The 14,469-nt window shown below is 39.4% G+C and overlaps 1 protein-coding gene across 3 annotated transcripts; it reads right to left on the bottom strand.

Annotated features, from left to right (window-relative positions):
• Window positions 1-1,970: 1,970 nt before the first annotated feature.
• MTFR2 (mitochondrial fission regulator 2) lies at window positions 1,971-12,324 on the bottom strand. Of its 3 annotated transcripts, none has more exons than XM_012572508.5 (9): window positions 11,955-12,109; window positions 11,299-11,430; window positions 10,848-10,952; window positions 10,478-10,602; window positions 8,317-8,531; window positions 7,024-7,324; window positions 4,854-5,040; window positions 2,674-2,801; window positions 1,971-2,541 (listed from the first exon to the last, which is right to left on the bottom strand). In XM_012572508.5, the coding sequence occupies exons 1-8, from the start codon at window positions 12,018-12,020 to the stop codon at window positions 2,703-2,705; spliced, it is 1,230 nt and encodes a 409-aa protein (XP_012427962.3). In that variant the 5' UTR covers window positions 12,021-12,109; the 3' UTR covers window positions 1,971-2,541; window positions 2,674-2,702. The 3 variants fall into 3 exon arrangements, with proteins under 3 accessions (XP_012427962.3, XP_012427961.3, XP_030125438.3); XM_030269578.4 differs by having other exon boundaries at window positions 2,401-2,541; window positions 2,667-2,801; XM_012572507.5 differs by having other exon boundaries at window positions 1,971-2,801; window positions 11,955-12,324.
• Window positions 12,325-14,469: the final 2,145 nt, after the last annotated feature.

The following is a 14,469-nucleotide window of genomic DNA, read 5'->3' as shown; positions in this document are numbered from 1 at the left end:
TATTTTTTTAAGTCTTTCTAGTAGAAAAACAAAACCAACTTCCATTCAGCAACCACCTTAGCACCTCCTGAAGGAAGACATCCTGCCCAAAAATTCACTGGGAGTGGTAGAAGAGTATATTTTTCAGACTTCTTCAGTGATAAGAAGGCACAACCTTTCACAAGATTGTGCCAGCAGACCAATAGAGCCTCGTGCTCCTGAGTCTCCTTCTCCTCTCCTAGATCAATAGCACAACTCTTGAGTTGCATTGTGATCGAGCAATTCAGTCAGACAAGGGCATTTGTAGGAAAAACATGGAATGGATTCTAGGTGGGCACAGGAAGCTTCAGAGAACCCAACACTGCTTCCCAGTTGTTGATACAGAACTTTTAGTCAAAGAAAGTAAGATGACAAAGCCATATTTCCATCAATTCTGAAAAGGGAGAAAAATCTCTGCAACAAGTGATAGAACTTTTCATTACTAACTTCTGCTTCAGCTTTCCAACTTCCTGGTATTAAAAACCGTCAGATGTTACCAGATACCACCCACAGACTTCTTTACATCTGGAAGTACATAAAATAAAAAGCCTGTCCTTCTAACATGTGTAGGTGGGGGAAAAAAAACCACATGGTCCACTACTTATTCTTTTCTCTAAGGAAGAGAATCAGGTATAAACTGTATCACTGCACAATTCACATCAGAATAATAAAAATCAAACAGTATCCAACAACCAGAAGGGTCACACAGCTCACTAAAATTTGCAGATGCTTCTTACACTAGATCATTGTGTTAAGAGGTACTGAGAAATTTCTCAGAAGTCCCTTCTAAAATGAAAAGACACGGGAAATTCAAAATTTTCACCACAAACTGCTCTTGTTGGCCTAAGTTGTAGTTAAATTATGAACTCTGGGGAAAACAGAAAAATTGCAAAAGGAGTCCAAATTAATTGTTCTTCATGAAGAGAAGAAACTACTGGTCACACACATGCAACTGATATAACTACTGTATGGCTTTGCACACATTTCAGTCTCTCAAAGAAGGAATTCCATCCTGCTTGTCAGTCACAACAGCAGGGCCACAACCTCCGAAATCCCCTGATCTAGGAATGCTGATACAAACCAGGAAACAACTTGCACTCACTGCAGTGCAGATACTGAGCAAGAGGGAGCCAATTCACAGCCTTTATGCTCACTGGGACTCACCTGCCTGCGTGTCCTCTTCAGCAGACACCACTTCCTTCACTGGCACTGCCTGCTGCTCTTGTACAGCAGAGACCAGAGCAGCAGACAAAAGACCATGAGGAGCTTTGATAGAAGAGGGTAAAATTATCCAGTACAGGGCTCAGCTAGATATTCTGTACAGATTTCATAACAATTATCAAGTTTAGGTAGAGAAAACAGCAAATGCTTATTTTGGAAGAAGCATTGGAAGAAAGTGAAGGCCAAACTATTATGGACCAATCAAAGAATGGGAGAATATGATAAAGTTCAATAGTTACTAAATGCAGAAGAAATAAATGCCTAGAGGATTTAATTTTAGAAGCGTAATATATCAAATCAATTAAGCTCCAGTTTTAGTCAGAAGATATTTTTTAAAACCAAAATGCAAGTATGGTATTTGCACACTAATTTGTTACAACTGTGCAAATAAGACTCAGTAGTAAGAAGGGATGCAGTTGTCAGTCTTCTCCATGTAAGTGAGCAGGGAAATAGAAGATACAGGAGATATAAGGGACAACAATCTGACAAGATTTGGTTTTACACATCAGGATTGTTAGACAAAAGATTAGGTGAAAGCAGCTCTTGTAAGCAGTGGATCATAACAAATTTGTAAATAAGTGGCTTCATTAAGTCATTCCTACTCTGGTAGGAAAAAATACAAGTTGTTCTTTAATTAGTTTTAGATAATGCAATTTAAGAACCTGGCTAATACGATCACTTCTTAAGATACAAAAGAGTCTGCAACATAAAAGGCCACTACCACACACATCTACAATATAAAGAGATTTTTATTTTATAAGCTCTTTTGAACAAAACTGAGTTCATATGCACACACCAAGACAGAAATTAATATTTAATTACATATGGAATTTAGACTGCGTGCAAGCAGATCTCTCTGCGTGGTTTTTACCTCGGAATGCAACTCCCTTATATTACAGGCATTTAATAGATGACCTGCCGTTTACTCACAGCACAAAGTTCCACAAACATGAAAGTTCATCTCTTAACCCAAAATAAATTAGAAAACTGTTTGCACCTGGAATAAGGAGTTGCATCAGTAAACTGCAAAGAAAACCATGGCAACTATGCCCTCTCATGAAAAAGTATTACCATTATATACAGTAGTTATAACACACTTAGAAAAAGTTTTCATTTCCTTGTTATTTACACTGGAGCACAAACAGAGCATATACCTCAGCTCCCACAGCAATAAATCTTTTCCCCCACACACACTCTGCTTTCTTGAATTCCCCAGGTTCCAAAGGCACTGCTTCATAGCAATAGAAACCTTCTCTCAGTTCTGTGCTTCTTGTAAAAGCATCACATTCACAAGTCTGGCGACTGAGGAACCAAAGAGAAGGAAGAGGTAATTCTACAAATCCTGCAACACCCAAACTCCAACAGCATAGGAAAGGCATGTTCTGGAAACGTTACAGCACTTTACAGCAGTTTCAAAGTAGACCCACCACTTACACACAGTGAACCTTCCTTGGAAGTCTCCATTATATCTGAGCTCTCGCTTTCCATGCTGGTACATGCTTAACTCCATCAGTTCTTGTAAGGCTGGGTTTTGCATTTGGCTTCAGACTGCAGCGCCCTACCTGAAGAACAGAGACAAAGTTAAAATTATATCCAAGAAACTCTTAGAACCTAGGAGATGTTTACAAGAAAAACACTTTAGAAGAGTTGTTGCACTTCTCTCAACATAGAAAGAATAAAATAGTAAGTCTGTGCAACTGGTTTAAGTACATTTATTCTTCAAAAAACTCAACAGTTAACAGTTAGAGGCTTGGTTACAAACTCATAAGATTATTCTGCTTTTTTGTATCTACTCCTGAGCATGCTGGCCTTAAGCAGTCTCTCTTCCAGGACTTTATAATCCAGCTGCCAGATCTTGGAACAAAAGCTATTCCATATACAAGCTGTTCCAGGAGCTAGTTTTGATCTTTGTATCTAGAATCAGGTATGTCAGGTATGCAGTGCAATAGTCTGCAGCATCAAAAATACCAGCATGATTATTTTTAGGACATTTAAAAACAAAAAGTCAAAGAAATTTCTAAGAATGCACCAGGTACTGTTGACACACTGTAAAACATATGCTACATTTAGCTCGGAAAATCCTTGTGATTTATTAAAAAAATATGGATATTGATCTAGTATCGCTATCCAACTGTGATGGACAAAAACTCTCTAACAATTTAAAGTTAGAAAGTGTATGTTTATTCTACGCCGGGCAGCGTGCAGGATAGCTCCCAAATACACATCACACCTTCCAGGTGATTACAGAGTCTTTTTATCCATACAAGTATTGAATACACAAAATACAAATACCTATTCATAATTTTGGTACATCCCATTCCCCGCTTCGTATGCTAATCACTCCAAAAGCTATTAAGCATGCGTAGTTTGTCCCTTGAAATGGGTTGGTGGTCCCTTTCATGGGGAGGGGTCCCAAAATGAGGAAGTAAATGAAGTCTTCCTCCTTCTGACCTTTCTACTTTTTCAATGCAAGTATGACAAATGAACTCTTGGTAGAACTCCCATTCCTTGTCTTCAATTGGTTTCAGAACAGAGGAGGCCCACAATTGTCTTATGTTCCTAAAAGCTATTTGTCAGTTTCTATATTCTTCATTATAAACCCAGCTAACTAAACATTGTGCTGACAAGCAATCAATTATTAGTTAACTACTAACTCCTAACTTCATCAAGGCCTACTCACCTGAGGCAGCTGAAATAAAAAAAAAAATCAAATCAAATCATTACAGCTAGAAAGAAAGAGGAGCACACACATTAGTTTTCCTCAAGTTTTCAGCCACACAGCTAGACACACATAAGAGCAGCTTCCAAAGAATATCTAAGAATATCTGGATTTCCATTGTATATTCTGCATTACTATTTCCCTCCATTAGGGTAACAAATGCCACAAATTGAATCTTTTCTATCACTCTTAAAATAAAAAGATAAATTGCTAAGCAGAAAGACACGGTTTAAATTAGTGCCACCTATTTCTATCCATCTCATCTGAGCAGTTCTGAGGTTTGTTGAAATGCCTAAAAAACAACAAAAACAGCACTGCTGGACTGTATAAGCTGAGGTAGATGGCACAGGCTGATATGCAGCAATCCGTGCTCAGAACCACCTTAGTCCAATGGCTCTGTCTACCACTTCTTTGCTCCTAGGAAAAACTGTATTCTTCATGGGCTTTACAACAGAATCACAACTCAGATTAAGATTCAAACTGTGTGGAAACTACACTCAAAGGAAAATATTACAGACTCTGCATTTATTTTCATTTCTGAGCAGTTAGGGTATATTAGTCAGACCTTTCTGTACCTTCCAGATAGTCTTATCTGAAAAATCAGTCAACAACTATTTAAACACACAGTTTCCATGCATGGATACCTGCCAGGTTATCATCAAGCTAAGGTCCATAGTTCAATCAACTATGAGCTGAATTTTTAAAATCAATCTTCCAAGTTTTTTTTCTTTGCACATCTAGAAGTACATTTACCAGTCTAAACCCACCCTAATTAAGTTGCAATTTTCTGCTTTGATTATGCTTTAATTGTAGAGAAGTTCTAGACTTATGAAAACTCTGCACTATCCATGAAAACATTAAGTTCAAGAATACAAACACACATGTAAAAACATACCACTGGCACCTCTGGACTAGAAAATGGAGAGCTATCAAAAGAATTATTCTCTTTGTCCAGGGAATCGTCTTCATCATCATTTTTATGTGCAAATTTCTGCTTTAGAGCGTGAGTTAGTACAGCAACCGGATCCCAGTCTGAACTTTGCATCTTTTTGGGTCTAGAAAGAGGGGTACCTCCAGGAGACCTATGAATGACAACAAAAAAGTTATTGTCTCCTGACCCTAATCCTGTACTGACTAATTCAAAAGCTAGAGGCACAACTTCTGTAAACGCCCTATTCTATACATCCCCGATTACACAAGTAATGCTGCTGTAACGTTAAAGCAATTCATCAAAAACAACTGATACAGTTACACCCAACAACTTGTAAGCCACATTCTTAGCCTCTTAGCCTGAAAACTTGATGCTGTTCCATGAAGAAAGTAGTCAAAAAATCAACACAAAGTGTTAAAGTACTGCAAATAACAAGGAAAAAAAAGGCAAAATTGCAGTTTTTATACCAACTCATTTACAAGTTATATTTAAGTATGTTAATGGGAATGTCCCACTAAGGTATTTCATAATCACCGTGAACATAATTTAATTTAAGTTTTATTCATTTTAAATTCATTTAAAATCAGAAGTCAAAATGGCACCTACATCCCAAAATTTATCATAAATGTGGAGGCTAATGACTAGTCCAAGACAACAAATCATAAGACTTTCTAACCATTGAGAAATCTTGGGGGTGTGGTGGGGTGGAAAAATCTAGAGGTGTTCAGAGTTCTGCTGTCTCCGGGCTGATGATTTGTACCTAATAATGCACACTGACAACACCAAGTTCTAAGTCTGGCAGTTACAGTCATTGTTGCTTAAGACAAAACCTGAGAGGACTGACTTCATGGTCCCTATAAAAACAAGTCCTCAGAGCACTTGCACAATGTGTAAGACGATGTTTGGATGGTAGAAACTGGGATCTTCAGGCTCTCAATTTCTGAGAACAGAGGACTTCCCTTTGCAGTGCACACATTAAATTACTGTCAGAAAGATTGTAACAATTTTGATCATCATTACTTCCCCCAAAATAGAAATTATTCATTACTCAGTTAAGCTGTACTTCAGAATACATGTAGATGCCTAAATCCAGAAGGCATTTTGGATGTACAAGCTACCACTTCCTGCTAATTATGCCCCTGCTCAATATGTTAAAACTGTCAAATTGAACATCTCATTTTCTTCATTCATCATACGTGAAATTATAGAGAAAAAAACATATATAAAGGAAACACACCGGTTTACCTAAGTGCATTTTATATTTGCTTTATTTACTGTGAGAATGCCATCAAAAGCATAAAGACATGCTTTGGATTTGCATGTAAATTATTTGCCCAAGTTTTGTGCTAGTAATTTTCAGGTATAAAGCTCACAGTTAAGAAAATGTTGACATGAGAATGCAACAAGTTTTGCCAAGTGACATTCTTCCCACATTGAGAGCTTCAAATATTCATTACAGGCTCAGTTTTTCTTACTTTTTCAGTCCAAGAAATTCAGAAAAGAATCCTGAAGGTGTAATCTCTATTATACCTAGTATAGTAGAGACCAGAAAAGGTACTGAAGTCTTTAGTAAAACAGGTTTTTTTACAAGTCAACTGCACTTACCATCAAAACAGCTTACCACAAAAAATATTTATAATCCTATTGAATACTGCACTATTCAACTGCACTACTGAAATACAAACTTATGAAATGTTTTCAATAAATGATACAGTATATGTTTTCGTAAACACTTCAAAGCTTGAACCAGGATATTCTAAGTATGCTAACAGTAGTTTTCTAAAGTTCCCCTGAGGATTTGGCCTTTCACAGTGAGTCCAGAAGGATTATTTTTTGAGATTAGTTTCCTGTGCCTGTGCATGCAATCCTGTAAGCGACCCCTCACCTCCCCACACCAACCTGAGATTTGCATATTGAAGCAGCACAGTAGTTTAAAATGCTGCATTAGTCAGCATGTTTTAAATGCATCTAAAAGCCATGTCACAAGCAGCTTACATTTCCCACTGTAAACTCAGAAGCTGCCAACTTCAGTTTGTCAGCAGTAGCTGCTCTTTAAATGACTGGTGTTCTCTGGTGCTACTGAAGTGCTGTTGATGCTTAGATAGCCTTGGCTTGCACATCCAATCCAACCTACCTCTCAACAGCTCGCAACTGAACTTTGTTTAGGTCTTTCAAAACATCCATCATACTGGGAAAGTTGTTTGTCCTCTGGTGATCAGTACTGTTAGCTGCAGCTGTATCGCTGTTTCTTGCAGCTCGGCGTTGTTTGATAAGTTCCAATGCAGAATTACTAGCATCAACACCAGATGGTGCACCAGAAGGAAGTGGAGGAGGCGAGGGAATTACAAAGTGATTGTGAGAGACGGACAATGGCGTAGAAGTCATGGCTGGCAGTGGGTAAAATCCATCTGGAGTGTCGAGTGTTTTAAAGGCTTCTGCATACAGTTAGAGAAGAAAAACAACATATATTAACATCTAGGATTAATTAGTTGTAAGTCAATATAAGACTGCCCTCTGAAAGCAGTCTTTTTTTTAGACACCTTGCACATGACAACACAGAAAGACTAAACTTAAAACAGAACATTACTTCAAACCCACAAATTCAGAATACATGAAGTAATGAATCTGATGTGTCTTGTGCTGCTCTGATTTTCACTTCTTCTGTCTTCAATCTAGGCACTAGATAAATCAGCCTGCTGCTACACATGGTGATCAATGATCTAGAGGTTACAATAACCTACATGAAGTAAAAAATAACCATAAAACATGTAAAACAGATTACAATACTGAGTGCAATAGAGAAGAAACAGAGAAGACCCAACAGAACAGCTGAAGCACAGAAGTGCCTCACAATGCCACACAAAAGTAACCGTCTTGCACTAGTCCAAGTATTTTGGCAACCACAGTGGGGTTGGTCTGCAGGTAAGACAACTGAGACTCAAAACCTACCAGGAAAAAGAGGTCACAAGATAGAGGTGCATATTGGAGACCAACTACCTCGGACACATCTGTCTCTAGCATTTTTGTTAAAGCCCTAACCAGACTGACCTAGAATTATTTTTCTACAGATTATTTTAATAATTTGTTAGAAACAGTGCAAAACCCCAAAGGGACAAAGTCTGTCACTTTTTTAAACAGTTGTTAGTAGCCTATGGATAGTGATGTTACAAAACTCTTTTAACATCATGGAAATTAATATGAAGAGCACTTAGAGGATCAATTGCATTTGAACTTGGCAAATAGACCACAAAATAGAAAAGACAAAGTGCACCAAATAGCAAAAAGAAAAACAAAATATTATATTCAGTAGATGTAGTTGGTGCATCTTCAGTTAGAGAAGTTGAAGTTGTTCTCTACCAATATCAGACACGGCAAGCTCTAAAGCAAAAAAAAGGAACACTAGTTTGCTCAAATCAGAAGGGCTTACGTGAGGAAACGCTTCCCAAGGTCTGCGCTGAAACAATTGCAGCAATCTGAGCACGAAGAAAGGTCAGCTCATCTTCAAGTGCAGAAATTTTCTGGAGTGCTGCCTGATCAACACTGACATTTTGTGCACTGTTTTTAGGAATGTGCTGTATTGAATCCAGACGTGGATATGGATCAGAAGGAGCTGTATTTTTCTCTTTTCTCCTCAATTCAGTCCTACAAAGCAAAAAAAAAGACACAGTTTCAAAAGCCTCCGCCAACAATGGAAACCTCAAAACTACTTGGGCTGTTCAACCTAACTTTTGCAACTGTTTAAGGACACTACACTTTTAACCACTCATAACTTCTGAAATGTTTCAAGTCTCCCTTTGCTCAAGTACAATGAAGATCCTTGCAAAGTCATCATAAGAATTAGTCAGAAAATTCACTCAGGGATAATGAAACATCATAAAGTCATACAGTAGGATTGTCATTATTCAATAATTATTAGACTGACACCATAAGGTATCCCTCCCTTCTTGCCACATGCAAGGCAGGAGAGGCAAAGAATAATGATCTCTTAATTCGACTTCAGAAATTTTAGTCATTTATCAAACTCTAAGATGAACACTGCAAGCAGCGAAGTAGTTACAATCTTTCAGAAAATGTACTTGAAAATAATAAGGTTTAATACAGACTTACAGAAAAAGAATCTCACCTTCTGTAAGCTACTATAACCAAAGACAGCCATTAGAAAATTGTGCTGTAAGTCTCAGGCTTTAATTTTAAAAATTGCTTCAAGTCTGTGCCTGCAGAAATAAACTTCAAATATAAGTATAAAATCAAATTACCAGAATTTCATTATGAAACACAAAAATTAAATTTACCTGATTAATTTAAGATGCACTAAGCTTTTATAGAAAAAAAGCCCAGACCTTTTCCCTTATTTTAAACATCCTTTTACTTCAAATCAGACCTGAAGCATTGCTTTCTGATTTGCCAAAACCCCCTTGCTATAAACACTGCTTGAAAAGGAAAAGATATCGGTCAGAATTGTTCTTGAAAAACATCCCACAGAGCCAGAGGAGGAGGAGAAACAAAGAATGGAAACAACAAAAGAATGAACTGTCATAGTTCTGTGAATCTGGCCAGCTAAAGAACAGCACGAGCAGGACAAAACAGGCCAGGATTTTTTTTTTTTTTCTTTCAACAATGTTCTTGTTCTTCTGCTATTTTACAGCTGCTACAAACCAACTTTAATAATTTAACAATTATGCCTCAGGAAACATAAGATGAAACACATTGTATTCAACTTCTCCAAGGAAAAGAGCGTCATTTGAATTCATCAATTTCTTATATTTTCATTACTGGTAAGTACCACAAAGGTCACAGACAAACAAATGCCAATATGAAGCACAATTACATCGTCCTATACAGATACAGTACAAGACAACACACGTGTGCACATTTTATTCTTGCTTCTGGCTCTAACTCATCCTCGGATTTAGAACAGATCTTTATAGACGAACAGCAAGACAACTTTCTATTTCTTCTCCAGCTGGGAAAAAAATAGGACAAACTTGTATACTATTCATGTCTGCAAATTCTTGGACAATTTGTCATTTCACACTATCAGAAATAATTTGTAAAAATATTTCCTTCCGCCCTCTATAAAAGCTAGAAACATTTATATAAAATATATTCAAAATTCTTTTAAAATTTTAAAATAATTATATTTGTTTTTCCATCAAAGCAACCATCAAAGCTTACATATGACACTAAAAATCAAAGCCAAAACAAGATATTAGATTTTTTTTTTTTTTGTTTCCTCATTTATAAAGTTTATCAAACAGGGCATAAACTGGAAGGATAAAAATAGGAATAGTCTTACAGTATACTGCAACAACTCACACAATACCCTCTAAGCGAATATCATTTAAAGTACAGTAATGCACCTGACATACTACTATGAAAAGAAAAGAGGAGACTCAATTTCAGAAATCTTTCAGAAAACAATGCTTTACATAGTCATAACCTTCACGTAAGGAGGAAGTGCCTTTCCTCCCTCCTAAACCCAAAATGTTTCCAGAAAAGGTTAGGAATAAAGGAAAACAAAGACAAAAGCAGGCGCCATAGAAAAGGCAAAAGTTATTTCTATTATTCCTTTTTACACTTTTACTTACCTAAGTCTAGTACATGCTTGTCCTTCATCATTTGCCACCCACAGGACATCAGCAAGTGATGGAGCCACAGGAGCTGGAGCTGTACTTTGTTCATCATAACCCAATGGACTTGGGTCTTGAACAAACTAAAAACAAACAATGCAAAAAAAAATGGTATGAAGCGAAACTGGTTTCAGCATATCTTGAATCGTCTGGTTCAGCAAAAAGGAATTTTTAAACAGTGCTATAATGTTTAAGGATGCACCACAGGGATCCCTAAGGGATGCACCACACAGTTACAGAAGTTAAAAATAAGAGGAAAGCTATCATCAAATTAAGAAACAAGAAAATACAAACAGGTTAAGTATACATATGACAATAAATTGCTTACTTGAAAATAAGGTCTGGGGTAGGGCTCCAAGGAAAGAATTGTTCCAAGTCTACGGACAACACTTCGAGTAGATCCATATTCCTTTTTTTTGCAAACAGATGTGACCTAAAAAACAGAAAACTTTTGAACCTGAGAAGCAAAATCAAAGCCCCCAGTTCTTAATCTCGTTTTAATCAAAGTTACTTAATTATTCCATGTTAGAGGTAATTAAATATAGCGCAGTTTGGTTAACCTAACTTTTCAATGCTCTTCTCAAAATGTAAGTCTAAAGAGGCCTACGCTGGTCTGACAGACAATGTCTAAGACAATAGCAAAATATAGAATATTTTAAAGAAGCCTAAAGGCCAACATCTTGAGATACTGGCAAAAGTGCCCATTTAATTAACTACATGCATCTGTGTAAGTCTTGGGAAAGAACAATTAGCAAAGCAGTGAAATAAATTTAACATACCTTGGCCTGATAGTTTCTTATGAGAGCATATAAATGTTGGAGATGCCCTCCTGGTGAGACTGCTGAAGGTAGGCATGTTCCGAGAGTACGGCTGATACTGCTGCCAAACACGTGAGTTTCAAAAAACACGGCCTGTCAAAAAAACCAACGGCTTCCAACAACGGAACCAGAAAGTATTCAGGGCAGCTCAGCCAAATCAGCACTCCTGGACATACTCGTTGTTTTCCCACAAACAACGCCAGGGTTATCTCGGAACCACAAGCTGCAGCAGTGCCTCGCTGCTGACAACCCCCACTGAGGAGCTGCCCCCGCTCCAACATCAGCGCCTCTTTCAGCTCCCCCGCCGCGCCTCTCCCCGGTCTCCGAGCACTCGGCATCAACTGCTGCTGGGGAACGGGTACGGGGCCTTTTATTTGAAACAGCGGAGCACGAGCAGCCAACGCCGCTGACTTTCTTACGTTCGGTTCGGGCAAAAAGCGGCACTTGACTGGCTGTGTCGGGGCAGTGACCCCACGCGCGGGCAGCGCCTTCCGACAAACCCGGCTGCGGGCAAAGAAGGCGCTGAAGCCGCCCCAGCTCCCGCGGTGCCGACCCTCCCTCCCCTCAGCCGAGCGGCTCTCCGGGCCGAGGCCGAGGCCGCCGCCGCGGGGTCTCACCTGGTGCTGCGGCCAGCCGAGGTAGCGCAGCAGCCGCCGGAGGAACTGCAGCAGCAGCTGCGCCATGGGGGGCACAGCCCGCGGCAGCGCCCAGAGCGGAACCGCCCGCGCCCGCAGCACCGCCCGCGCCGGGGGCGGGGCGCCGCGGCAGCCCCGCCAATGGAAAGCCGGCAGTGCCGCGGCACAGCCAATGAGCGGCGGGGCGGGCCCGTCGCGGGGGGTGTCGGGAGGGAGCGGTTTGAACACCGCGCTGCCCGGGCCTGCCCCTCTTCCCAGGGAGCGCTCCCGGGAATGCGGGCACACCGCGGCCAGCTCGCACGCCAGGCTGACCAAGGGATTGTACTCACAACTAAGGTAGCGTCTGCCTCTGCGAAGGCAGAACACAGTACGCACCAAAAGAAGTAACGCGCCAGAGCCTGTTAACTCACTGAATTAATGGCAAGGAGCTACACTGAGGCGGTTTAGGCCGTAACTACTTCATTCCGACGCCCAAAACAAATGCAGAAAGTATCCTCAAAGCAACAACTGCCCAGTAACACCTCACTACAAGTCAAAACCCTGCTTTGAAATTCTGCACTTGCTCTTTTATCTTGCATTTCCTTCATCTTTATAAGGAAGATTTCTACTGTTTTCCTCAAGAAAATTTGAAAACTTCAAGAAACTTAGCAGTGCTAACAATGTTTCTAGGAGAAGAAATATCCTTTTCCTACAGCTACGCAGTCAGTGTTCGGAGGTCACCTTCCCTCATCTGTGCAGTCGGTGTTCCTATTGTTAGTATCAGAGTTCCTACAGCAGCATTGCTGGTTGCTGTTATCCATGTCAGCTGGATGTAGCAGTACTGGTAACACACGCTGTAGCAACAGCATACAGCTGCTTCAAGGGACTAGGAAGGTTTAAGCTTGAGGAGAGAAAGGGTAGAACATTTTAATGGATATTTAGAAAAACCTGTACTATAATCCTTGCCTTAAAGGAAAAAAGTACTTCTCACCTACTTCTCCAACACCTTACTGAACAAGGGAAAGTGTCAACAGAATGGGAGCAACCCACAGCTCTACTGGAAAGCCAGGAAGAGACTGGGTCTCTCAAGCAGCAGCAAAACCAAGGCAAATTAGTTTCACTGCAGCACGAGTAACCAGCTGCACTGAATGAGAGGTGCAGTTGGTACTTGTACAGAAATGCTTCAAGTCAGCAGGTACAGCTCTCAACAGTACAGGATCTTCTGAACAAAAGCATCATGTCACAGGCCAACTCTAAAAGACAAGAAGTGACACGGAGCTCAAGGCTTAATGCTGCTGCCGTACCTCCTGGAGCTGAGCCAAAGCTCAGGGAGAGCTCTCCTTTAAAAGCATTAGCAAAACAATTGCAGGAAAGCTTTACTCTTATGTAGCTGCCCACTGTTACAGTAATGCTGATTGTTCCTGGGAGAGAAGAGGATGTGAGATTTAATTCCAAACCAAGAAACTAAATGGGACACTGTACTAACAGTACAGCTACTGGATTCCATGTTGGCTGGTGGCTTTTTTTTTTTTTCTGCCTAGTAAAACGTTCACATAAAATGCCTGATTTTATGTGAACTGCAGGGATAACTTCAAACTCTGTGAATCCACTTCGTCTCTGCATGGTGTCCTTAAAATGTGCTTCATTGCTAGAGAGCAGTGAGTCAGAATGAATAGCTGAATTCAAAAGACAGTTAAACATTTTAAACCAGCATAATGTCTACACAATGATTTTCCCCTGTACCACCAGTGTTGGTCTTTACCTTTTAACAAGAGAAATGCAAAATGCACTGAGATTCCATTCACAAGTCATGCAACTACCTTAGTAGCACCAAGTGAAAGCCTCAAAAACAGTTTTCCTTAGCACAGTGAAAATTCACTGCTCATGTTAAAAGACAAGTGCTGAAGCACTGGACTTGGATTGAAAAAGTGAACTCCACTCCCACTTCGTTTCTTGCAGATCTCAGACAGACTGCAACTTGCATCTTTGACTACACTATCTCTTAATTTGAATTAACTTATTTAAAGAAATGCTACTGGCTGTGATTGTGTGTTCTGTAATCAAATTACATTTCTGAAAAACTACAATGAAATTAGGGATTGCAAAAAAATGGATTTTTATGATCTAACCTCCAGACAGGTTTGTAGTATCAAATGCCACTACTAAAGCAATCTCTACCAGATCTCCTTAGATATTCAGCTGAAGTACATTTAAATATGCCAGGTCTTGCAGGAATTATACTGCTTAGTGATATACAGACTCTAACAATCCACTTTCTACTTGACATAAATTATACAAATTACCTATTCTAAGGCCATGACAGCTCAAGCATATCTCGATCCTGTTCAGTTTCAGAATATTTAATTTTACTTCATTAGGACAGGCTTTGACAAACAAAGTTTGCTTTGTTCTCTTTTTTGCTTATTCTAATTTAATGTACACAAAGTCTGACTTTTGCTGAGAAGTCCAAAGAATACTCAGTTTATCATTTCAAAGAGCTATTAAAAGATGCACTGTA

Source organism: Taeniopygia guttata, chromosome 3 (assembly GCF_048771995.1).
Source record: "Taeniopygia guttata chromosome 3, bTaeGut7.mat, whole genome shotgun sequence".
In the NCBI taxonomy this organism is placed as follows: Eukaryota; Metazoa; Chordata; class Aves; order Passeriformes; family Estrildidae; genus Taeniopygia; species Taeniopygia guttata.
The sequence above is the reverse complement of the archived record's forward strand: the minus strand, read 5'-3'. Positions and strand labels throughout refer to the sequence as shown.

Excerpts from the sequence above, each read along its gene's own strand:
- MTFR2 (XM_012572507.5), bottom strand. The coding sequence starts at position 12,020 with ATGGCGCAGCTGCTGCTGCAGTTCCTCCGGCGGCTGCTGCGCTACCTC. Across the intron at positions 11,431-11,954 it reads TCGGCTGGCCGCAGCACCAG|GCCGTGTTTTTTGAAACTCA; the intron begins GTGAGACCCCGC and ends TTTTTTTGACAG. Across the intron at positions 5,041-7,023 it reads CAGTTGCGAGCTGTTGAGAG|GTCTCCTGGAGGTACCCCTC; the intron begins GTAGGTTGGATT and ends TGTCATTCATAG.